This window comes from Macrosteles quadrilineatus, unplaced genomic scaffold (genome assembly GCF_028750875.1).
Source record: "Macrosteles quadrilineatus isolate MER2022 unplaced genomic scaffold, UCM_ALF_1.0 Scaffold_8__2_contigs__length_117827958, whole genome shotgun sequence".
NCBI classification, from domain to species: Eukaryota; Metazoa; Arthropoda; class Insecta; order Hemiptera; family Cicadellidae; genus Macrosteles; species Macrosteles quadrilineatus.
This window is the reverse complement of record NW_026542601.1, coordinates 40,104,690-40,132,081: the sequence shown is the minus strand read 5'-3', so window position 1 is coordinate 40,132,081 and position 27,392 is coordinate 40,104,690. Positions and strand designations below refer to the sequence as shown.

The window sequence follows — 27,392 nt, the reverse complement described above, 5'->3', positions numbered from 1 at the left end:
CTCTAATGATCTGAGTTGACGGATAGGAGACGTTCTTGCCCGTTTATTATTGTGGAGATGGGAGATGCGGAACATCAAGGGTTTTTTTGTTTCTTCTCTACTAAAATTGGCTTGGATTGTAATGATTTTGATAGAGATTAGTAGGATGGTGGAGGTTTAGAAGGGCGATTTGGGATGAAAAAGTAGCAGGAACCATTCAAATCGTGTATGTATGAATATTGTGGGACACTATCATAAGAATGGACTTAAGGGTAGGATTGGTTTGATGTTATGTATAGTTACGTATTTCTGGTTTCTTGATTAAACTATAATTAAAACTCCTACTAAACAAATTACACCATAGATTTATGTTCAGTATAAATAACATTGGCCAATTAATACATGGGTTTGCTGCTACAAAAAACACACGTGTGGTTGTTTTGATCAAACTCAATCGCTCTAAATCAAAAGCACTACTATACAAATTATATTTGCCATCGTGGAACACTGGGGACAACGTACTAAATGCAATACATTTATGTTGTAAACCTACTAGAGTAGAGAGAAAATGTAATAATCTTTGCATTTTTGCGCCTTTATTGGTGAAAGATAATTCATAACTTAAAAAACTCTTCTTTACGAAATACATTGTTATTTTATTAAGTATTCGAGTGAGATCCTGTCTTGTAAAATCTGATGATAGCTCCGAGAGCTGTCTTACAAAGAGATTATAAATCTTTGATGCGACATCAGCTAATGTAAAAGTTGTTTGTTGTTGAAATACTAAAACGTGGTTTGTTCATCAATTAATCAACCACAAAATATACACTCTACAAAATGCTCCCTACAAAAAATACGTGTATCTAAATAGTTATTTTATAGGTTTGTGAAAACTTTATACTCGCGGTGGATAAATAAACATATTCAAACTTCAAAACTGTAGCTGTTGATATACAATTGCCTATAATGTTATCTGTCAGAGGTGGCGTATCCGTTGTACGTTGTACAGTGTGTCACTCTGTGTCAGTGGTCCAGTAATGTATGATCCTCTTGACAGTTATAGACACAATTAGCACACATTATCTGTCACTGTTGGTGCAGACGTTGTCCGTTGTACAGTGTGTCACTCTTTGTCAGTGGTCCAGTAATGTAGGATCCTCTTGACAGTTATAGACACAATTAGCACACATTATCTGTCACTGTTGGTGTAGATGTTGTCCGTTGTACAGTGTCACTCTTTGTCAGTGGTCCAGTAATGCAGGATCCTCTTGCCAGTTATATTCACAATTAGCACACATTATCTGTCACTGTTGGTGTAGACGTTGTACGTTGTACAGTGTGTCACTCTTTGTCAGTGGTCCATTAATGTAGGATCCTCTTGACAGTTATAGACACAATTAGCACACATTATCTGTCACTGTTGGTGTAGACGTTGTCCGTTGTACAGTGTGTCACTCTTTGTCAGTGGTCCAGTAATGTAGGATCCTCTTGACAGTTATAGACACAATTAGCACACATTATCTGTCACTGTTGGTGTAGACGTTGTCCGTTGTACAGTGTGTCACTCTTTGTCAGTGGTCCAGTAATGCAGGATCCTCTTGACAGTTATATTCACAATTAGCACACATTATCTGTCACTGTTGGTGTAGACGTTGTACGTTGTACAGTGTGTCACTCTTTGTCAGTGGTCCATTAATGTATGATCCTCTTGACAGTTATAGACACAATTAGCACACATTATCTGTCACTGTTGGTGCAGACGTTGTCCGTTGTACAGTGTGTCACTCTTTGTCAGTGGTCCAGTAATGTAGGATCCTCTTGACAGTTATATTCACAATTAGCACACATCATCTGTCACTGTTGGTGTAGACGTTGTCCGTTGTACAGTGTGTCACTCTTTGTCAGTGGTCCAGTAATGCAGGATCCTCTTGACAGTTATAGACACAATTAGCACACATTATCTGTCACTGTTGGTGTAGACGTTGTCCGTTGTACAGTGTGTCACTCTTTGTCAGTGGTCCATTAATGTAGGATCCTCTTGACAGTTATATTCACAATTAGCACACATTATCTGTCACTGTTGGTGTAGACGTTGTCCATTGTACAGTGTGTCACTCTTTGTCAGTGGTCCATTAATGTAGGATCCTCTTGACAGTTATAGACACAATTAGCACACATTATCTGTCACTGGTGGTGTAGACGTTGTACATTGTACAATGTGTAGCTCTGGGTCAGTGGTCCAGTGTAGGATCCTCTTGACAGTTATAGACACAATTAGCACACATTATCTGTCACTGGTGGTGTAGACGTTGTACGTTGTACAGTGTGTAGCTCTGTGTCAGTGGTCCAGTAATATAGGGTCCTCTTGACAGTTATAGACACAATAAGCACACATTTTCTTTCACTGGTGGTGTAAACGTTGTACATTGTACAGTGTGCAGCTCTGTGTAAGCGGTCCAGTAATATAGGACCCTCTTGACAGTTATACACACAATTAGCACATATTATTTGTCATTGGTGGTGTAGACGTTGTACATTTTACAGTGTGTAGCTGTGAGTCAGTGGTCCAGTAATGTAGGATCCTCTTTACAGTTATAGACACAATTAGCACTTATTATCTGTCAGTGGTGGTGTAGACGTTGTCCGTTGTACAGTGTGTCACTCTTTGTCAGTGGTCCAGTAATGTAGGATCCTCTTGACAGTTATAGACACAATTAGCACACATTATCTGTCATTGGTGGTGTAGACGTTGTACATTGTACAATGTGTCACTCTGTGTCAGTGGTCCAGTAATGTGGGATTCTCTTGACAGTTATAGACACAATTAGCACACATTATCTGTTATTGGTTGTGTAGACGTTGTACATCGTACAATGTGTCACTCTGTGTCAGTGGTCCAGTAATGTGGGATTCTCTTGACAGTTATAGACACAATTAGCTCACATTATCTGTCATTGGTTGTGTAGACGTTGTACGTTGTACAGTGTGTAGCTCTGTGTCAGTGGTCCAGTAATGTAGGATCCTCTTGACAGTTATAGACACAATTAGCACACATTATCTGTCACTGGTTGTGTAGACGTTGTACATTGTACATAGTTCTGTGTCAGTGGTCCAGTAATATAGGATCCTCTTGACAGTTATAGACACAATTAGCACACATTATCTGTCATTGGTGATGTAGACGTTGTACATTGTACAGTGTGTCACTCTGTGTCTGTGGTCCAGTAATGTAGGATCCTCTTGACAGTTATAGACACAATTAGCACACATTTGCTGTCAGTGGTGGTGTAGACGTTGTACATCGTACAGTGTGATATTGTAACAAATTTGGATCTCGGTATTATACTTTGTAACATTGAACGCAATTTCTGACTTCATTGTTCACATTCTTTATATTTTTCAAAGACAATCGTTCACAACCGTCTTTGAGTATCAAGCAGTTGCATTTAATAGATAAATCGAAGGAGATAATGAAGAAAGTGCGAACGATGCAGCGACGGGTGGCGAGTGGGGTCAAGTATTTGATCCGAGGCATGTTCTTATTGCGTTCTCTCTCTCTCACACACACACATTTTCATCTCTCACTCACACCATCACACAGAGGTCGAGATGGCGACCTTACGCCTTGCAGTTTGGCGTAACTTTCACCATTTTTACTTTAACACTTTTAGTTGAAACCCTGTGTCCTTTTCCTTTGTTTGCACGATTACACGTTGTATCTAAAACACATTCACCTCCCTGGGATATTTTTTATGTTTATTTCAAAAGTTTCTAGTACCTAATGATAACTGTTTGATACAGTAAAATATTCCAGAGACGATAACTAAAGCCAAATTTCTTCCTTAGTGTCAGTAGTCTCAGATCGATTGTGGGGGGTTCAGTCGTATTTCCCCCTTGGTGAGCGTGTTGCGGGTAATGCTGATATACCGTGTAGATTGCGCCACCGTGCCTCCCTTACTTATGAATATTCTAGGTAAATAACCCATGGCAATGTGTATTTGTCGCCACCCCAGCGTGCGAAGTGCAACTGGACGATAACATTTAATTGTTTTTTACTCTTATTGTTAACAGTTCACGAACTATTCGTGTTGGTGAGTCATTTCCTTTCATGTCAATACGAAATTGAATACGTTGGCTCACCTGGAATAACCGCTATTGACGCTTTGATTATTCCCGCATTAAAAAAAACGATTGTTTCCACAAAGCTTACTCATAACTAGTTTTTACATGAAGGGTTGGATTGTATAAATGAGGCATACTTGAATGTTCGTGATCGTGATGTGGTTGCTGTTATTTTTAGTTAGATTTTGAAATACTGTTCATACAATTTTCATTCAGCAATATAGATGCTTGACCCATCAGTGTTAGTAAGCAAAATTTGTTCATATTCAACGTTGAGATGCATAACTACCTTCTCAGTGTACACTAGTTGTACGAAATCAAAGGAAATTTGTTCTTGGGCCAACAATTACAAAAAACAAAACGACTGTGTAATGTAGATTGGTACTGAAACAGTTACCTATTTTATTACACCTGTACTGTACAAGCGGCTGCAGAGTCGATACATGTTTGCATGTGGATTGTGTGTAAGCTGTTTATAACATAGGTTCACAACCACTGCATGGTAGTCCAGTACATTCAGACGGTTGCAGTGTCGGTGTTACTGTTAGTGTCAACCGCATGTTGTTTGTGTAATGTCTTCTTGTATTTCACTCTTTGTCCCTGAAAGTTGATATTCAAGTCGACCTTAGTGGTGCAGACTCTGCTTGTGCAACTACGAAGTTTTATAGGGGGGTGCAATTTAAAACTATCTGGTCGTTAAATTATCAATAGCTACTATAGTTTCTCAAATTCGCTTTTTATTATATCTGGGGCATTATAACTTAGTTACTTGTAGCTTTTAACTCTACACTAGTTTTTGTTGTTTATTATTGTCTGCATACTACTGTATTTATGTTTTATTGTTAACAGGCTGTTTCAAATAACAACCCTATGTACATCTTTTTTATACGTTTATAACTTTATGTTCAAATCCAGATTTAAATTAAATTACGGTCGCACAAATGAAAAATTCTTTATTACGATAAGCATAACTAATAGTGAACCATAGTTATGTTTGATAAGCTATCTGTAGGCCGGTAATAAAAATATATCAAAATATATTTAATAATTTTACTTAGCTCCTACGAGTTTTAAATCTATATGGTCAATTCGCCTCAAGGCAAATTCATCAGCATGAAAGACTGGTATCGCCAATAATTCCTGCGTCCGACAATTTCACGGAATCGGACGTTTTGCAAACGTTTCTACGCCCCCTCCCCTCGTCTGGACTCCTCTGATATGAAAATCCGCCACAAGTTGTGTACTTAAAAGTTCTCGACGGTCTGAAGCTTAAATCATAACGCTTGCGGCTCCTTTTGTTGCGGCCCAGCCCAGCTCGTTTCAAATCATCTCTCTCCCCAATTTCAACCGTTCCTCGACAGTTTTCTACTCAATGTCTCCGTTTTCACGGCGTTTAAACGCATTCGCACACATTTCAGGTGCGTTTGTGAACATGTTTTAGTTGTGTGGAAATTTTAAAAACTGCGTTGTCATATATTTTTGTTTGTTTAATTCTACGTCTATGTTGATGTACATGGACAAAGATGTACTATATCATTTTTTTAATAACCGTCAACTCATAAATCCTAAAAACTGTTCAACCTAAAATTCAGTTATTGTTTATTTTAGTTAATTGTATAACGTTTTATTCATCGATTGATTTGTGATAAACCAATTAGCGTATTTAGCATTTCTTGTACAGAATGTGTTGTAAAGTTTGTTTGCGCTTATGTGACAAATCAAATTGGACCCAAACAAAGTACATAAATTGTTATGAATTGACAACCAATGTTTAGCCTATGCATTTCACGTTTGAAAATAGAAACTGTTTTAACTACTCCAGCATTTCTCGGAATATGTTAAGCAATTCAAACTATTTCCAAAATAAGGTGTTTATCACGATTATAATATAATGATTATTATATAATGATGAATATAAGGATCATATTATTAATTCAGGCTACTTTTCATTACGTCCTGTACAACTCTTTCAAAGTTTCATTCATGATACATACATGTTAATTCCATTGACTGCGCATGTTAAAAATTGACACAGTCTGTTGCATATACGCAAGGCTGAAGGGAAATAAATGATTCTGCGCGTAGATGACAAAGGCCATTGACTATACACCTCTACTGATGAGGTGTATAGTCAATGCAAAGGCCTAGCTATAGCTCGTAGCTTTTTTGCCATTTGCGCGTAAATAGATGATACGTTTTGATGAAGAGGCTATTATCAGGGTTGAACTTTGAGGGTGTTCAAGGAGCGATGTCCATTAGTCCCAGCTTCTGAATATTCTCTTTGAATTATCCTCCCCCCTCCCACCCGGCTACAGGCGTTGGCCAAATCTGTTTTTACGCAGGTGTTTAGGTTATCGGGTCTGTGTTGGGTGTTAGGTTTGTCTATTGTTTACATTCAACCCTTTATCAAATTGCAACGCCGCGTGGGGTTACGGAAAGTAATACCAACACCTACAAGTCAGTATAATTAATTAAGTTATATTGGTTTGATACTAATAATGGTGTCTGCTGGTCATTAATGGGAAAGGGGGCAGTTTAAACGAACTCGCTTGTTGAAATCAAATAATCCTTTTATGGACAAAACTAATCGTAAATTATGAAATTTAAGTCTTAATAATTTGTTCGACCTACACCTCTGCTACATTTTCCAGTTGTATACTTACTATGTTTAACGTGTTTAATTTTTAATACATATTAAAAATTCGTATATTGAAAAGACGCTAATAGTAAAGTGCAGTTTACCACTGTATTATGTTTCTTTTATTGTACATCATCAAGAACATAAAGACGTAAATGTATTTCTGTACCTAGCTGATGTACAATTGTTGTGTGGCTATATCCATATTGCAATATTCACGGCTCTCAGTTATCCGACCCGGAGTTTAACCGTGCGGTCTCCGAGCTAGGTGTAGCGTTGCATCTGGGAGGTTTTTGTCCGAATTATTAATGGAGCCAAAACCACTAATGACTAGCACTGAGAGTGTGCAAATCCAGGCTCCAGTTAATAATAAATCAACTAGCATCGTATCTCATCCCCCCCCCCCCCCACCCTCTTCACCGCTAGGTGTGCTGCAGGGTGAAGAAAACTGCGGGTTTATCCACTTGTTGGTTGATCTTTATCTCCTCAGGATTAGTTTGTTTTCGTTTTACATGATAAAAGATCATGTACAATATTGTTAGGATTTACAACATATTCATCATTTCAAAAGCATTTTGCACTACAGTAGCAACATGCATCACTCATTGCAATACTTTTGTAATATCCAGTTTTTTTAAGAGTACTTGGTTTCTCTTCATTTTGAGGTGTAGGCTACATTTGCATTATCCTTATTATTAGTATCTGATCAAGGATTTTAACTGACACCTGGAAGTGGATCATTCTCTTATTGGTCCGCGATCTGAACCGTTCTCTCGTACAAAATGTGGATCTGGTAAAAATCATAATAAGATAAGAAATCAGAAAATAGCGCAAGTCTTGGATCTTGTGTAGCACAGATTGGCTCCGGAAGTTTACTACGTAAACATAATGTAATGTAATGCATATCTTCCACAAATTATAATTTTATAAACTTATACAGCCTTTGATTTTTGCACCTTTAATTCACAAAGATCAACTGTATCGAATTGTGTAGTCATAAAAAATTAAGGAAATCTCCGACTCGACTGGTAACTTTAACAAAATGCTGTCAAAATGTTGGACAGACAGACACTGAGTTAGTGAGTACTGACTAGATGGCGACGGGCTGTCGCAGCTGGTCACGTGGTCTTCTCGATCAATGTGTTACCATACCATGGCAACTAGTCACGCTCACTTGCGACTATCGCATCGCATTGTATCGTTATATATCCGAATAGCCGTGTGTTGTGTGGACTGTTGGACAGACAGACAGACACTGAGATCGAGATGGTGACGAGCTGTCGCAGCTGGTCACGTGGTGGTCTGTTCGATCAATGTGTTACCATACCATGGCGACTAGTCACGCTCACTTGCGACTATCACATCGCATTGTATCGATATATATATACAGTATCCGAATAGCCGTGTGTTGTGTGGACTGTTGGACAGACAGATAGACACTGAGATCGAGATGGTGACGAGCTGTCGCAGCTGGTCACGTGGTGGTCTGTTCGATCAATGTGTTACCATACCATGGCGACTAGTCACGCTCACTTGCGACTATCACATCGCATTGTATCGATATATACATCCGAATAGCCGTGTGTTGTGTGGACTGTTGGACAGACAGACAGACACTGAGATCGAGATGGCGACGAGCTGTCGCAGCTGGTCACGTGGCCTGCTCGATCAATGTGTTACCATGGTGACTAGTCACGCACACTTGCGACTATCGCATCGCATTGTATCGATATATATCCGAATAGTCGTGTATTGTGTTGACTGTTGGACAGACAGGCAGACACTGGACTGAGATGGCGTCGAGCTGTCGCAGCTGGTCACGTGGTCTGCTCGATCAATGTGTTACCATGGTGACTAGTCACGCACACTTTCGACTATCGCATCGCATTGTATCGATGTATATCCGAATAGCCGTGTGTTGTGTGGACTGTTGGACAGACAGACAGACACTGAGATCGAGATGGCGACGAGCTGTTGCAGCTGGTCACGTGGCCTGCTCGATCAATGTGTTACTATGGTGACTAGTCACGCACACTTGCGACTATCGCATCGCATTGTATCGATATATATCCGAATAGTCGTGTATTGTGTTGACTGTTGGACAGACAGGCAGACACTGAGATGGCGTCGAGCTGTCGCAGCTGGTCACGTGGCCTGCTCGATCAATGTGTTACCATGGTGACTAGTCACGCACACTTGCGACTATCGCATCGCATTGTATCGATATATATCCGAATAGTCGTGTATTGTGTGGACTGTTGGACAGACAGGCAGACCAGACACTGAGATGGCGTCGAGCTGTCGCAGCTGGTCACGTGGCCTGCTCGATCAATGTGTTACCATGGTGACTAGTCACGCACACTTGCGACTATCGCATCGCATTGTATCGATATATATCCGAATAGTCGTGTATTGTGTTGACTGTTGGACAGACAGGCAGACACTGAGATGGCGTCGAGCTGTCGCAGCTGGTCACGTGGCCTGCTCGATCAATGTGTTACCATGGCGACTAGTCACGCACACTTGCGACTATCGCATCGCATTGTATCGATATATATCCGAATAGTCGTGTATTGTGTTGACTGTTGGACAGACAGGCAGACCAGACACTGAGATGGCGTCGAGCTGTCGCAGCTGGTCACGTGGCCTGCTCGATCAATGTGTTACCATGGTGACTAGTCACGCACACTTGCGACTATCGCATCGCATTGTATCGATATATATCCGAATAGTCGTGTATTGTGTTGACTGTTGGACAGACAGGCAGACACTGAGATGGCGTCGAGCTGTCGCAGCTGGTCACGTGGTCTGCTCGATCAATGTGTTACCATGGCGACTAGTCACGCACACTTTCGACTATCGCATCGCATTGCATTATGTGCGAAACGACAGTGTGTCAGTAGTAGTTCTTTCGGTTTAGTTTTGACGAGGAACGTTTGACCTGTCAAGGTGTTAAGAGCCGTCCGATTTAAGTTTTGAAGTCGTTATTATTGGTTTTTACCTTAATGAATCCTCCACTACTTTTTTATTACTTTTTAATAGTAAATACAGTAGAGTATCTATTCCAAATTTTTTTCAGATTTACTTGTAATGGCCATACGGTGAAATATGACAATGACATATTAGTTTCAGGCAGTTTTTTCAATTTAATCATTTTAACATGATTGAATAAAATAAATGCGAAATTTGTATAGATATGCACCACACCACACACATCATTAACACCTTAATTTGCTTAGAATAGCTTGAATGGTTTCTACTTGATGATATTTTCTTGTAACTAATACAGTATTCTACTTCTATAGTGTATAGTTAATGTTTTTGGTGTTGATCTCAGCATATACTTGTTTTGTTTAAAGTTAGTGCCTGTCACACAATCGTCTTTGATCAGACCAGATGGTGGGCCAGACAATAAGTTGTAAGGATGCGACTGTAGTGACCGGTGTAACGGTGTTTGAACATTCGTCTCACGATCTCGCTATATCCTCCCTAGCATCCATCACTGCACACACCACCACAATCCATCGCCCACACACGCACACACGCGCGCACGCCACCACGTCACTAGTCACTGTACTAACGATGAGAAATGTGCCTCGGACCACCACAGAATCTTGTTTATCTCGTGGCTGGCTGGACCTGGCTACGATAGTTTAGTCCCAAAGTTTACCAAATACGTGAAATTAGGTTCTCGCCGTTGGAATACAATCTCTGAATTATATTTTCATTGCTATGATGCACCGTTGAAATTTGGTTTGAATTTATTTTCAGTGAAAAGGTTATAGAAGCACGCTAGACTATAGTCTGTATGATGGAACCTGTATCCTAACCTCATCTACCTGCGGATTCGCCAATGGTTTGCCCGGGCCAGTCCCAGGTAGACGAAGGGTCAGTAGACAGGTTCCACCATACATACTGTAATTTATCGCAATTCAAAGTGATTCATTTACATTTTTTTACAGCCTATACCATTTCAGACTCGGCTTATCCTTGGGAAAAACGTGAAATCATGCGTTCTATGACTGCATACAAGCAAAGCATTAGTCTTGAGCATGGAAAGCCTGTAATACATCACATTCGATCAAGGTAACATACAGTCCGGGATGTAAGGCCTACATGCCTCCAGTGACGTGCTAATTGGGTATTGACTGCATAAGTCACTGAGATCTAATTGGGTATTAACTGTCTTAAGTCTTCGAATAGACTAACCAGGATCTGTAACACAGATTTGTGTCATTATTTTGTGTGTTTGCCGCATAACATCATGCTCAAGCCTGGATCATCCGACTTGTCATTTAAATTTATGACCATTTCTATCATTAGACTTTGACTTGTATTTTTTGCAACCTAGATATTTACAGAATATCTAGATATTTACAGAATATCAAATTGTACCCTAAACGGGGCCGTTTTAAGTTATACTAGCTGTTGGAAATTAGAAATGCAGCTGTAAAAACTTTGATTAATCTGTTGACTGACGTAACTTGATACAATCATTGAGATACCTTCCTATCCGATTGCATAACGAAGGCATGAACCTTTTTCCATATAAAGAGACGTCCAAACGCCACCAAAAAGGTGTAGGTACTTTTTTCAAAAAAGTAAAAGTCCAAGATACATATTTCTAAATTAATGTCCCAAAACTTTGCACACATATTTCAAGTACCTAGGGAAAATTATACCAAAAGTCCCCATAAATATGAGGCAAGCTCTAACGGCAATTGTGAAAACAGGGCACCTTTTTTGGTTTATGGCTAAAATCTCGAGAACTGTTGGTCGGAGTTAAAAGTGACTGGATACTAAATGAAAGATCGTTAAATTTTCAACTAAAATTATATTTACACTTTTATTTTATTCCCAATGGTTACCGAGTTTATAGGGCGCTAATAAAATATGGCGTTTTTTTCTCAACGAAACATCTTTAGTTTGCACTATTGTTCGCACCCTGACAGTTTGAGGCTAGTATGAGTTTGGTTGTGTTTGGAAAGTAAAATCGTCAAGGTTGTAGGTTGTAGCAGCCGAGCAGTCCTAGTTCTGAGTGGAACCAAACACCAGATCGATACAGTCAGCTCTAATCTGATCCAGGCACGGCAGCGCATTGTCACTAAATAAACCTCTTATCAGTTAATGAAAGGCCTGGCATGCGGCATGGCACACGGACTTGGCGTAGAAACAGAAACTTTCCTACTGCTACCCTGGAAATGTTAAAATAAGTTTAGTTTGAGTAGGTAAAATTATTAATTGTCCCGAACGAAATTCCCTTGAAAATGTTCGTGTTTAAATCGTCATTACTACGTAGACTGCGTTTTTTTACAATACCATGCCGTCCCGATGATAACATAGAATTTGTTTAATATTACAACAATATTGGGCCGTTGTCGTTCTCAACTACATCGCTCTCGCAACACCGATGTCGTCGCGATTGTAGTAGCGACAGTGGCCTGAGCATAATTCAAGTAATTTGTAAGAATGTAGTCTCCTTTAATCCAGGGCCGTGGCGATTGATTATGTGTGGCAACGTCGCACCGTCTTTTACAATGGTAAAAAAGTAATAACAACCGTGCAAACATAAGCATTGCGCAGACGCTCCGTTAGCAACAGCTGTTTCATTAGGCCGGGACCGCGACGTTGCCACTTTTGTCTCGCCGCGGTCTTGTATATAAGAAATTACGATGAAAACCAACAAAGCAATAAACATTCATAGTTGGGTTCATCCAAATTAAACGTTAGGCCTACGACTGCGCCTCCAACATCAATACATTCTGCTGTGTAGCCATATAATATAACAAAGAGCGTGGATGTGATACTCCCTGGTGTGGATTAACGTCCGCAGGGCGAGTACTACGACTATCCTGATAATTAGACCAATTCGTATATACCATAGGCAAAAATGTGGTTTGGATTCCAGCATAAATTGTAGGTCCCTTAGTTGCCATTAGCTGTATGGGCTATTAATTAACAGATGTGTCTAAGGAATATGTCGGTCTTAGTCACTAACAAGACTACAAGATCGCGCCACTCATCTCCATTCAAACTTGGCTTAAAATACCTACTTTGTATGGTCGCCATTTCATTGAAAAGTATTTAAGTTGAGTTCTAGTCGTGTCTCGTGTTGTCGTTGTCGTGACAGAGTGAAATGCCTTAACAATCGTGTCGTGTCGACCATTGATTGACCTGAACTTGTCGTGATTGGTTGGTTTTCAGGTCGTGTTAAAGGGACATTAATGAACTATGTTACAATGTGTGGTTGAAATGTTATCAGGCTGTTCATAGCATCACATTGCCACACCTGTAAACAGTACGCAAAATAGCTCATTCCCGGTAGCTTAATCAGCTGATTTAACCGTTGGTGTTTCTATAAAACACTAATAATGCACATGGGGTAGTGCATTATTCCAACAGTTTCAAAATTTATGAAATTTTAAAGTCATAGGCTAGTTTTTTTTCCGTAACCATTAGACATACAACGACGCTACAATGAGTTTTTTTATCTGTCTGCATATCCAAGACGATTGCACTTACATTTTGTAAAGTATTAAGTCAACCACTCGCTACTGGAAAATTAGCCTGTAAACAAAATATAGGCTTTTAAAGTTTTAGACTTTATCTTTACACCATCGATCTCTATCGTACTTGATCAATGCTAGAGTTTATAGTCTGTACAAAAAACAAAAGAGTATGAAGGAACCTGTCTCCTGACCCTACATCTACCTGGGACTGGCCAGGTTCCATCATACAGACTATAGACATAGACCCAACACAGCGGCCTAGCCACTCACTGCCCACACTCACTCACACAATAGAAGCTGCATTCTAAACTCCCACAGTAACATCCCGCCTCTGCAACTCTTTACAGGTTTAAATATTTATGTTGTATGCTCTCAGAAACACTCCACACTCCACGGTCGAGGATGGCTATAGATGTTGTGGTCGGTTCTTAGTCTGTATTGCCACTGGTATAATATAACAATGAAATATGCATACAACATTATTGGATGCGTTAACGATAATACTTTCTTCATAAGAGTAAATACTTACCCCAATATTGTTATATTTTGCTTGGCACTGGGGTAAAAATAATAATTTAATCATCAGAACATTTACATCACTAACCAGATGTGTAGTGTTCCAATGAAGATTTATGAACTTGGGTTGTGATAATTGTGTTCATTTTTTACGCTGGCCACAAGTAAACTAAACTTTAAAAATAACTATATGAATGTAAAGTTTATTAGTCATTCACACATTAATTTAATTCCAAAGAAAATATGACATCTTAAAGTTGAACAAAATATCAAACTCAACAAAACAATAATTTTTATTTAAAACCGAACTCACTTTTACATTGAAGAGTTTGTTTTTGTCACGGCTTTAAGAACGCTTCCATACACGTTTTGAAAGTCTTTATAAAACATTTCTGAAGCGGAGAGATGGCACAAAAGTCACAACAAGTGGTTTTTCACTACCACTTCACTTGATTGTGCCCCAAAGTGAGTCTCCACTTCATTTTCCTCCGCAACTCAGTTTAAACTCCCTTCACACTTCTCTCGCATTCACCTTTGTAGTGTGAGTGTTTCTAGTTATTATTCATTTGTTGAGCGTTTCTATGAGAAATCACTTTTTGTTGGGTGTCGTCAGTCATCATACCTATTTTTTAGAGCAATTTTGAATCAAACAAAATAAAATAGAGAATTGTTATGTCACTGCTGAAGTTATCACTTGTCAAACAGATTAAAATTGTAACTTATTCTAAAATACACTCGTAATTTTATCACAAGGTAGTAGTTTTTTTTTTTTTTTTCCTTGAAGAAGGCAAAACCTATCAGTAAAAACAAAAACTCCTGGTAATGGATAATGGTTTCATCACACTGTCCAAATAGTTTTTGATGATTGAACATTTTGAACATTAAGTTAGGTGATTGACATTTTTCTAACAACTCTTCAGGGCAAAAGAATATCCTGCAACAACATTAAAAAGGCCGCTGGTTCGATCCTGAGAAAAGTCAGTAGCCTTTTGATGGTTCGAAACTGAACCCAGCTGTTCCTGTTCATTGGACTTTAAATAAATGATACTGGCTAATGAAACAGCTGATCTTAGTCAGCTAGTGACAAAGCTTTACACAATACTCAGATGTAAACCCCACTAAAACACTATCTGTGTGTTTGGAGTGGCATCTAACACCACTCTACACTAATCTTTCACTCATATTTTTAAAAATATGTACCTAGGTGGTGTCCCCATCTCAATAATTGATAATTGATTGAATAATACAAACAAATAGAACCAAACCATCTTTATTAATTTTTTTTTACTATGACAAAAATAATCTCCTGCTCATAGATTTACGCTGTTTAAAACCCCCTGCTGATAAGCCATTGTAGTTACAAACTGTGCAAATTTAAAACTATGATTTATTTTTATACTACGCAAATCCTCAGCAGTGTTTTGACCGTATCTCAATGTCTCTAAGACATACTGAACATCTACAAAGACATCAAACAATCAAGTGGATGTCAAATATGTAGTGAAGCAGAGTGTATTGTACACCACCTGCCTCTCTCTACTAACATAGGTATGTTATATACTACCGGTATCAACTACCGGTACTGATTATAGAATATGGTACATTTTATCTACAGTCAAAGGTTTCTTAAGTGGAAAATGTAGTGTACTTAGTTTTACAAAATTTATAACTTCTTATTCAATTAGTCGTTAGCGTTGAAATTGACTGCGTTATTTAGGAAACTATGAATATCAAATGTGAGATTTGTAGTTTTTTGTTTTCTTTTTTAAAGCGGTCGATCAATATTTATTTTCCTGTGCTGCTCAGAACTTTGGAAGCCTGGGGACACTAGGTCAAATTTGAAATACAGACTGAATTCTGAAATGATTTTTAGACACTTGCTCTCAGGAATTTCATTCAATCTTTAATGTTGTAAAGGAGTTTCTGTTCAGTCTGAGTTGAAAGGGAAGTTAAAATCTTAATTAAATTTTATGATAATCAGTTGCTTTTATAATCCAACAATTTTTTATGTAACTTGTAAAATCGTCTCTAACACCCAACAGGGGCTCCGGCACCTCAGATATGGTGTTGAGATGGCAGCTAATTGCCCGGGGTAATGTTTCTTTCGTACATGGTGTGGCCCCAATAATTGGGCTCACTGTAGCTGTTTAATTAACAGCATAAATCATTGTGTAGCACCATTACAGTTAGTGCCCCCTAGAGACCCCCCTCACCCCCTCACCTCCCTACAACCCTTACCTGAGCAGAAATATTCTCTCGCTTATGTTATGGCTTCATGTAAACGTGTTCCATGTTCCCTTCGTGAAAAGTTTTTCAGATGTTTCTGGGATTGTGGCTTTTACTACTTGTGTTTAAATTTCCGAGTCTTTAATATTCTTAAATATTGTTGAAGGTATCAGTAAAACAAATTTCAGCAAACAGTAATATTTTTATTTTTGCATAAAAATACCATATCTTTAATTTGCTCATTTTTCCAGTTGGGACATTTCCTTATACTTAAAGTTGTAGCATTTTTCTCCATGCTACCCTAATACTCCTCTGGCCTCAAGGCTGATAAAGCATGTATACTTTTTCATTTATGTTCAAAGTTCTTCTTTTGTTGTTGACTCTGCTTTTAGTTTCTACAGAACCTCATACTGAAATTCAATCTCTGAAAACTTTTTTTCCTATGGAAATGTAACATTTCTGATCAATTACACTTAGGAAGCAATCCACTGGTAGTTAGTAGGCTATAGATGCTACAATTAGCATCACACTTTTCCCTATACTCACTCTGCAAAACACACAAACACAAAGAAAACAAGTTGATCTGAAATATATTATATAATATACTAGCTGTAACCCGCGGGCTTTGCCCCGTTTAACTTCTTAATTTTCAAGATTATCTCGTTCGCATGGCTCAATCACGTCCTGGTTGAAGTTTGTTCGCTACGCTCACTCACCTTTAGGTTGGAGCTCGTTCGCTACGATCACTCACCTTTAGGTTGGAGCTCGTTCGCTGCGCTCACTTGCCTTCAGGTTAGCTCGTTCGCTACGCTAACTCGCCTCCAGGTTGAAGTTCGTTCGCTACGCTCACTCACCTTTTGGTTGCAAATTAGCTGTTGTCATAAGTGTAAAAGAAATAATAGTGCTGCACCCTGTTGGTAATCCTTGTAACTTTAATGCTATTGAACATCATAGAACAGAACCAACTTGTTTAATTGAAACAGCTCTTAAGATTCAATAATTCCATTTCTCATAAGGTTAACATGGGAAACTCCAGAGCCACTGGGGCGGAGCCCGAAAGGATTTTTGAAATAAGAATATGCCTATATGTTAATCGGGAATGTGAGCTGTCATCATGCCAAATTTCAGCCCAATCCGACCAGTATTTTTCGCGTTCACTTGTCACAAACATACATCCATACATCCATACATCCAAACTTCTCATTTATAATATTATATATATATATATATAGTAGGATTAGTCAGAATTTATTATTAATAATAATAGACAACGAATCAAAAGAATTCCTCATAAAAAAGTTAATTTTTTAAACGATTAAGTGTTGTTTCAAGTTTGAGGGTCTGACCCTTCTCCAGCAAAGCTTCAGTGCCCGTCTTTATCATCCGAGATTGGTTCGTGACAGGTTTATGCAAATGATCAAGCCAGCGTTTTGGTGAGTGTGAAGGTCTGATCTTTCTCCAGCAAAGCTTCAGTGTCCGTCTTTATCATCCGAGATTGGTTCATGACAGGTTTTTGCAAATGATCAAGCCAGCGTTTTGGCGAGTGTGAAGGTCTGATCTTTCTCCAGCAAAGCTTCAGTGTCCGTCTTTATCATCCGAGATTGGTTCATGACAGGTTTTTGCAAATGATCAAGCCAGCGTCATGGCGAGTGTGAAGGTCCGATCTTTCTCCAGCAAAGCTTCGGTGTCCGTCTTTATCATCCGAGATTGGTTCATGACAGGTTTTTGCAAATGATCAAGCCAGCGTCATGGCGAGTGTGAAGGTCCGATCTTTCTCCAGCAAAGCTTCGGTGTCCGTCTTTATCATCCGAGATTGGTTCATGACAGGTTTTTGCAAATGATCAAGCCAGCGTCATGGCAAGTGTGAAGGTCCGATCTTTCTCCAGCAAAGCTTCGGTGTCCGTCTTTATCATCCGAGATTGGTTCATGACAGGTTTTTGCAAATGATCAAGCCAGCGTCATGGCAAGTGTGAAGGTCCGATCTTTCTCCAGCAAAGCTTCGGTGTCCGTCTTTATCATCCGAGATTGGTTCATGACAGGTTTTTGCAAATGATCAAGCCAGCGTCATGGCAAGTGTGAAGGTCCGATCTTTCTCCAGCAAAGCTTCAGTGTCTAACTATCATCACTCACTAGTACAGTATTTAATATGTCACATTATTTTCTGCTGGAAGCCTGACGTAGTCTGTTTTGTTCCAGGGCCGGTGTAACCGGGACAAGCCACCATGCAAGTACTTCCATCCACCTCAACATCTCAAGGATCAGCTGCTGATCAACGGGAGGAATCACCTCGCGCTGAAGAATGCGCTGATGCAGCAAATGGGTCTAACGCCGGGACAGTCTCTAGTTCCGGGACAGGTGCCTACCGTGGTATGTCAGTCTTGTAGCCTAGACTGGGTCTGCTTCCACTAGGATATGTTGTCATTTACATTTTGGTATTAAAGTAGACATCCCTTAATCGATCAGATGAAGCCAATTTTTTACGAAAAAAGTCAAGGAACTTAATTTAATGATCTATTCACAGGGCACTAAAGTATATTTCCCCCTCATTTTCTGTTATTGAGATAGTTGATGTCAAATAAAAGATGTTCTAGCTCATCAGTTTGACTTGGTAGGAAAGTTGGCGTATTCAACAGAAATCAGCATATATTTTTTGCTATACCAGTTTCAAGAACTAGAATTTTACCAGATTACCTTTGTTGCCTGTGATTTTGATAAAAAGATAAAAAGATAACCTATATCCCTGAGGATGCCACACAAGCTGGTGAAATGCATAGGGTGACACAAACATCCTATCTACTCAATAACACAGGTAACAACAACAAAGGAAATCTAACAGAAATCAGCAATTTTCATCAACCTGTTGGTAACTCAATTCAACTAAGTCCATTTTGAATCTAAAACTGGTATCAACTTTACAGTAAAATACCCCGCCGCAGCAAACCTGCGGACTAACGAATTTCCATTTGCCCGAATTGAACGAGTACCTAGGTTTGCTGATACAAGGAGGCTAATTAAGTGTGGCTTTTAGTAAAATATTAGTAGCTTACTATAAAATAAATACATTTGCCAAGTTTGGTCAAAATATTTCCATAAACAAGCAAACTACAACATTTTACAATATTCTCCATAAGAATAACATGGGAATTTTTAATTTGCAATTTTTTGAATTTTCTCCAAAACTAATAAGCGTACAAAAACACTTTAATATAAAATTATTTGTTTTTTAAGCTCTTTAAAATGGTCTAGAGATTAATTGAGAAATTTTGTGTTTTGAGGGTCAAAAATTAGAAAAACCATTTTTTACCAAAAAAAAACCCCGTAAACCCCTGTTCCCATGGTCCGATCATGCTGGTTCGTGAACTCATTCAAGTTTATCCTACCTTACACCTTCAAACAAACTTTCATCAAAATCGGAGAAAAATTACCCAAGTTCACGGGCGTAAACATATATAACAATTTGAACGAATAGTGTTTTTGGCCTCTAGGGACACCAAAATGAAAAAGTACATCAGTTCCGTCTCCAGGTCTTACCGTGCCACCTACGATAATAGCTACTTCCCTATAGGAATTTTTTTTTAACTTCAGTAAGCTGTAATTAATTCAGAGGTAAATGGTCAAAACCCTCCTAGCAACACAGAACCAAGTTTCTAAAATGTCAAGTGCAATACAAGGACTCTGTGAATTTGTGTCTTTTCAAAGATGAACATCACACAGGTTGATGAACATCACACAGTATCTTCAACTATATTAATATCTTCAACCACTCGTGTGTAAAGGAAGTTATCAACATGTTTACTGTATTGCCACCAGCATCAAACACGATTGATGTTTGTTTGATTGGAAAAAAGAGTTAAACTTGGAAAATACAGAGTACTTTTGAGTACAGTAATTGCATTGCAAGGTTTGAAAAAACTATTTTTTTTTTTGATTCCTCATGGGTTTTTAAACAAATTCATCAAAAATAAATTGTGTTTTTGTTAACAAATCTTAAATCTAATGTCCTCCTGATTTTTACTATTACAATGATTTAAAACTATTTCAATTAGTGAACTGAGTCTTGAATTTCATTTTAAAATCAAACTTACAAGATATTTTAGTAAAATAAACATGTTAAAGTATTTTACCTTAGATAAATAAAAGTTACTCTAAGAGGAATACAATTTTAAAAAAACTTTTATGATCTGACCTTTTTTGTCACCCATGTTTTCCTTATTTACAACAATGGCTGCTGATATTTACCACTAATTTTACATCCAATAATTGTTTTTTTATCAATTTTAAAATAGACTATCTAACTTTCATGTTTTATATTCACACTGTTTGTTAATGGTTAGTGATTTACATATTGACCCTCTAAGTGGAAGTAGTCCCTTGCATGAAACCTGCTTTATCTTCAAAGCACATATCTTCACCTAGCCTGATGATATTTTGTTTTATTTTATTATTTTTTAGTTTTAAAATGGTCTTTTCATTTCCAAACAGTTGTCTTTTGAATAAAAAATGAAGATTTGTAAAGATATATCTATAGGTATAACTTATGACATAATAATTGTGAAATAAATGCCTTGGTCATAACAACTCCAATTCTAAATGTGTTGTTCCTAAAAGTTTTTTAAATAGAGTTTTTATTTAACAATTTGTGACTTCTAATCCTGTACTAGAGAATATTTTATTAGTAGGGACATTGATTGGTTGGTTATATGTGTTAAAAATACTTTCTCAAAATATTTTCATAATTCTAGTTGTTTCAAGAGTTTGTCAAAATTTGTATAAATGTTTACCATCATAGTTTATTATGTTGTTTACAAAACTGTTTCTGTCTCAACATACAAGTTTCTTGTTCGAACTCTTTTGATACTTCAAGTCTTATCATAAAAAATTAACAAATATTTAACCATCCAACTAAAGTAATAACATGATTTTTTTCACTGTACAAAACGAGTTATCACTAAAGGGTGTAGTAGTTAAGTAAATCACTACACATATTACATATTACACCAGTCAGTTTCTGTCCCATTTTACAGTAGTCAGCTTACCAATATGTATTGCTTAGTTACTGTATGGCTTCAGATTTACTTGGCTGATATTAACCAGTAGACGGATGTGGTGTTGTCTTATTTTTGGTTGTTTTTTTGTTTATTTAGTTTGATGTGTGTGGCGAGATCTCTTATTTGTTGTGTTCTGTTTTGTGAGGTCGGAGGCAAGTTCCAGATCCCCACCCCAGCACTGACTTTTGGGCAGCCTCAGTTAGGCCTGATGGTACAGTAGTAACTAAGCATGCTAATACACCTGCCTTTCTCTACAGACTTGCAGTCACTTGCTAAGGGTACCAACAACCAGGCCCGCTATGGGAGCTAATCGTGCCCCTCCACCTACATCGTGGGGGCCCTCAACAAACCTAAAACCTCTTGCGCCCCTGCCCCTGGCCCTGCCAATAACCATTCTAATTTAGAATCAGAATCATTTGTTGTATATGTACTGGTAAAAGCCACTAAATTTGCGATTATCTTTAGAGAAATTGTACGACAAAAAGAATTATTTGGAAGCTATAATTTCGTACATTTGACTTACTTAAATCCGGGTTTTCCTAGACGCGGGAGAGGAGCGTGGAGAGTGGAGGGTGGAGAGCGGAGAAGCGATTAACATGGCATTCCGCTCCACTTCTAGGAAAACAATACAACTTACCTAAGACAAGAGGTGTCCAGGCTCCACTTCCGTGCCTAGGAAAACCCGGCTTAATTTTGGAAAATTTTTAATTTTTGTCGAAACTGAGAGTTGTTTGTTATCTCAAGTAGACGATTCCAATGGAGATTGTAATACTACCCAGTTTTAACATTTCTCTCACCTATTCTGACAAAAAACTACCCTTTTATGTATTCACTAAGGTTTAAGTTCCTCCTGTTCTGTTATTCTTAAGTTAACGTTTGCCCAAAAAATACAACAGGGTGGTTCTTTTCCTTATTACTCTTACTCACATGATTCCCACATTCCTCATATCTTTGGACACTTCATCTCTCAACCTCTTTTTGGGACGCCCAGGAGGTCTTATTCCAACATGGTTTTCTTTCCACACCTGCTTTTCAATTGTTCCTTTTCTTCAGTCCTTAAAATAAGCTTCAGCTAACTATTAACTTTTTAAATACTAAAATCTGTTTCTCGGTAAAATAATTCTCTTATATTCAAAAATCTAGATCATGTTATCACATATATTGCTATGGACCCTATGAAAACAATAACTTGTAGTGTTGCAGCGAATATCACATACCAAGGAAAAAGCTATTAGAGTATTTCCACAATAAGACCTAAACCTGGGACCAATTTAATTTTTTATTACTTTGAGTGCTGACTGCTTGCTCTCCAAATTTGGCCTTAAAACTATTCCTCACTGAATTGTTCTACAATGAGGGTTACAATTTAAAAAAAAAAAATTGTTGACCATTGAGTGTATTACTATTGTATCGTAGAACCTCTTAGCAAGTGATTGTGAGTACATATCCTACCAACAGTCTGTATAACATATTCATAACAGACAATTATATGGTAAGCAGAAAGTCAATATGACATATTTTCTTGGATATTTAATGAAAATCTCCAAAGTTCTTGAAGTTTCACATTAAATCAATGTAGATTCAAGCAAACTAATCTTTTAAGTTGGTCTATAAACAATTCATATTTAAAGTAGGCCTAGGTAAAGAATGCCTATTATTTATAGTGCTGAATTTGTTTTTTTATCCCTCTAAAGTTTGAAAATTAAACTTAAATTTCCTATTCTCCAATCTGTAAAAAGTTTTTTTTCTCAGCTTGTTTAATATAAAATCAATTTTCTGATCACTTTATAGTCTTATTTGTTGAAATCTAATGACTAATGCAATAATACACTCTTCCTAGCTTATTACACTTAGCATGTATAGAACTATTGTAAAGTATGATTAGAGTGAAATAAATAAATGTAGTGTACACATCTTTTTTTCAGTTTTTATAATTTTTTTAATATTGATTGGTATAACATTTATGGAACATTTATGATTTTTTTTATGTCTCAGTATTAAATTCAACCTGATGTTATAATTATTTAGTTTGAAAAACTATTTTGTAGGAAAATGTTTAAAAATTGTTTATATAAATATGAACAATTTATATAACATCGGCTTTTATATAATGAAGTTTATTCTGAAACAAATTCAATGTGAGACAAACCTCAGAATATAAAGTAAATTATAACTTGTTCACTATAAAGTAGGTAATTCTCACAATTTAACTATGGTTGCATGAATGCTTTTAATAGTTACCACTTAGAGCTTGGCTTAAAGCATGACTATCACAGTATCAAGTGTCATTATTTTGCTTAACATTTAGGATCTCAATAATATTAGTTTGTCTTCTTTCACTCTATAAAGACTAATTTTCATGTTTGAGTATCTGTTTGTTTAGTTTGTAATACTTTAACTTAAAATAATCAAACCTGATGCATATAGTTTCATAACAATGGAATTTGGATGTTAATTATCATGATGATTCAATTTGGTATTATGTGTTCACAAAACTGTCCGTAACTACATTGGTATTGCATTATGTAATTTTATCCTAAAGTATATTTATCTTGTTGTTGTTCATATGCTGTTGGAAGTTTTATATGAGTATCAGACCTGAAGATCAAATTTTTAAAATGTTTGGATACTGTTAAAATGTTAAATTAAAATGTTTTGATAATCTTTTTCGTCGATAAAAATATACGTGGTTTAGCATTGTAAGAGAATCTTTGATGTATTTTGAATCACCCTCATATTAACACAGTATCATACGCTTTGTACAACATGTCATTTTGAGCTTTATCGGCTTCAAAATTAACATCTTAGACTCACTTTTTTGTACAACATTTTAACAGTGGTTCGTTTGTTATTTGATTATTCTTTCAATGAAAGAGTCTTTAAGTTTGCCATTTTCGAAAGTGAAAAAAGAATTGCTCAATATTTCACCACTCTTTTTGACGTTTGTTGAAGCTAAAACTTTGAGGTTAAACAAGGGAAGACCTTATTTAGTCCTCAAAACAATAGAGTCAATTTTAAAAATGTCAAAAAATTACAATCACATTCTCTTTTATCAAAATCATGGTCCTAAGGTCTGATACTATCCGTTTTCATTGTTGGTACTTAAACACATACCTTGCAGTTCCTACTGATTGGAGTAACAGCTGTTTACAAGTGTTTGCTAACAGTTTTTGTGTTCTGTAGGCAACGAACCCCTACCTCGGCATGCCGCAGGTCGGCTCCACATTTTCTCCGTACTTCTCTCCCCCCATCATCCCCGCAATGATGGGGCCCGACCCCGCCACTCAGCTTGGAATGGTCCAGCAGACGGTCGTCACGCAACAGAAAATGCCTCGGTCAGATAGGCTCGAGGTAGGTCCTACTTCATACACTTCCACTAAACTTTGAAGATAGACTGCCCACTATTTAGTTTCTTTTAGTTTTGAGAGCTAAAGTTGCTGGAGGGGATTTCTCACTTGTAAAGCATGTCCTCACGATAATTCAGACTATAAGTGTTTAAAAGATTGGTGAAATGTTTAAAAAATTTCTGTTAAAATTTTGTGAAATAGTTTTCTGTGTCATGGCTTTGATAATCAACAAAAAGTAAACATTTTCTGGAATAAGGAAAACATAACTTTTAGCAACTCAAGCTCATTCTTATCTTATAACTTCTTTTGGTTTTGTTCTGTTCCTTTGGTATTTAGTATGATTTCTTACTTATCACTAATTTGACTGTAGTTATGATTTTTGCAGGATGTAGTCCTGGATGTGGATTGAGTTACTTCGTTTGTTTCTATTAATTGCCGCTTGTTGTGTTTTGTTGTTTATTTTGTTGATTTCTTGTTTATCCTTTGCCACCCTATGGTTTAAGTAGGACCTTGTACATAGTCTAGGAGAGAGGACTATTACCCTTGGCCCTTGGCTGACCAGCATGTCGCTCTCTCTATCTTACTCAGTACTGATGCACTATATACACACTGTCTCTTTCTGTTTCATCGCTTTCCCCGTAGTGAATGTAACCCCCGCCTACTCGCCAGCCACCACTGCTGTTGGACGTCCAATACAAGTCGATTAAAATGTTCAGTATTTATAATGCTTTATCGGTGGTTTGTACTTTATACTTATCTTGGTTTGACTATGAACCGTTTAAAGTACCTAGATAGTTACTTGAACCTGATTGCAAGTTGCAGGTTTTTTTTTCTATTTTGATAATGTAATGTTACAAGAGGTTGTGATTTGCTCAACATTTTGAGAATAGACAAGTTTGGTTAAGAAATTACTTTTGAGGAGACTATAAAATGTTTACAAATGTTCAATTTATTAAATAGAACCATCAAATAATTGCAAAAACAATAAACTTTGAGACAGAGATTTTAATAGCCAAATTTAAATGACACAACCACTCAAAAAGCAAAAGATTTACTGAAAAAAAAAGAAAAGTGGTAGGTAGTGTAAAATAAATTCTTGATTTACAACTCCGTTTCATAATACAAAGTTTTCTTTACGTTATAATACTAAGTAGGCACCAAGTAATTTACAAGAACACAAAATATGTTTACCCGAAAAAGCCAGATTTACAACATTGTGCTGTCAAATTGCATTGGTCCCTTACAAAAAGTGCAGAATTAGGAATGCTTATACTTCCCTTATTACTGTCATTGATACTAACTCATTGGGATAATGTACATTACTTTTGGGAATAGTTCTCAGGGTGCTTTAAACTGGTAAGATATCGGAACTGTATTTCAAGGCTGGAGGGAAAGGCGATTTTGCAAAACTGTTAGAAGACATGGGCGGATCCAGGCATATGAACAGGGGTTGATTTCAAATAATATCTTGGGGGTATGGAATCATTTTCGTGGGAAATATTTGAACTGTAAAAATGTATTTTGGGGCAATCTAGAATAGCAAAGTATTGCACTGTAATAACAAACAGTAAAATGTACTGGACCTTGCTGAATTTTTGCAATTAGCTTTACAATAAGGTAAGTTTGAATTAAAAACTACTCTGTACTTCTTTGAAAAAAAAATTTTACGTAGAGTAAAATTAAAACTTAATTCAACTTCTTAAATTCATATTTGTTTACATATGACACCTCAAAGGAAAGTATTTAGCCCCTAATGGATTCGCCCATAGCAGAAAGGCTAATTTTCTTAAAATCTAGTAATTTCAGGTTTCATTACTCTACCTGCCCTAAGTTTGTCACTTAGTAAATAACGGTAGCCTTAAAGTTTTAACGAACGAAAACACCTTTTCAAACTGTAAATCGATGCATTATCAACCCATTTTGCCGTTTGTCGAGCGCGGGCCAGATCTTACCACTTTGAAGTCGCCCTGTTGTGGCTGGGGTTATGGCTGAGCTGTGGTGGCGGACGTAGGTGTGTCGCGAGTTCCAGCGTGGCTCGTGCAAACGTCTCGAGTGCCGCTTTGCTCACCCCGCAGACCCGAGCTCCACAGCTCCCGACGGAACTGTCACTGTCTGCATGGACGCTGTCAAGGGGCGATGCTCTCGCGACCCTTGCCGCTATTTCCACCCACCCCTGCACCTACAAGCCCATATCAAGGCCGCACACTCGGTAGGAGTAGTCTCACCTTTTCCGAGCAACCACTTTGAAAACTCTCTCAGCAACCCCATCTGGGTGCACACCTCATCATTGCCCTTCAAACACTATGGAGATTTTTTAGCACATTTTCCCCAAAATTATCTTTCACATTTTTTTGTCATGGTAATTCCTTTGTACAATAATAATTGCTATCGTAACCTGCTTATAGAATTCCTTCCTTGAGAAAGCATTCTTCCTTCTTGGTGTTTATAAACAACAAAGTTTGTAAAAATCTAAGTATTTTTTTTACTTTCAACCCTTAGGGTGGTTAAAAATGGTAAAGGAAATTGAATGATGGTATTGAGTTAGGTAGCTCATTTCTTACTAGAGAGAGAACGAGGATGAATATAGTTTAGTCACTTTTTTTTAAGAGCGTGTTTACATCACTTAGGTGAATTATGCAACTCGCTTCCGCTTGTTGCACAATATTCACCTGTATGATGTAAAAAGCTCTTACTACACTTGTAACGTAAATAGCTATACATCATCTTGTGATGTAATTATTTTTTTCGCCTACCAAAATACCTATAACATATCCAGGCAAAGTTACCAGTAGCACGCAGAATTGTGGGAAATATTTGGGTGTTAGCACAGTCAGTATTTGTGTTTGATTTGTAATAGTTTCGATTCCTGAAAAAACTATATTCCTCTAGTGGTTTTCTTTGCCCATGTTTCACCGGTGGTTTTCCAAGTGGTTGCTCTTCGCTATCAGGTGGTGTTTTAGAAGCTCACCACCAAAAAATGCTTTTCTATTTTCTTCTCTGCAACTCT

The 27,392-nt window shown here is 37.5% G+C and overlaps 1 protein-coding gene across 14 annotated transcripts in view; it reads left to right on the top strand.

Moving 5' to 3' along the window:
* Positions 1-27,392, top strand: part of LOC129001319 (protein muscleblind-like) — a 586,303-nt gene that overhangs the window by 540,628 nt on the left and 18,283 nt on the right. For 9 of the 14 annotated variants that reach the window (XR_008491412.1, XM_054428583.1, XM_054428579.1 and 6 more), the window contains exons 3-5: positions 18,187-18,357; positions 21,184-21,249; positions 24,222-24,389. Coding sequence is in view for 13 of the 14 variants with exons in the window: in XM_054428583.1 (XP_054284558.1) it covers positions 18,187-18,357; positions 21,184-21,249; positions 24,222-24,389 (405 nt within the window). In the remaining variant the exon portion in view is untranslated. Of the gene's footprint in view, positions 1-18,186; positions 18,358-21,183; positions 21,250-24,221; positions 24,390-26,396; positions 26,953-27,392 lie in introns of those variants that run through there. The other 5 variants (XM_054428587.1, XM_054428586.1, XM_054428576.1 and 2 more) reach the window with 3 other exon arrangements.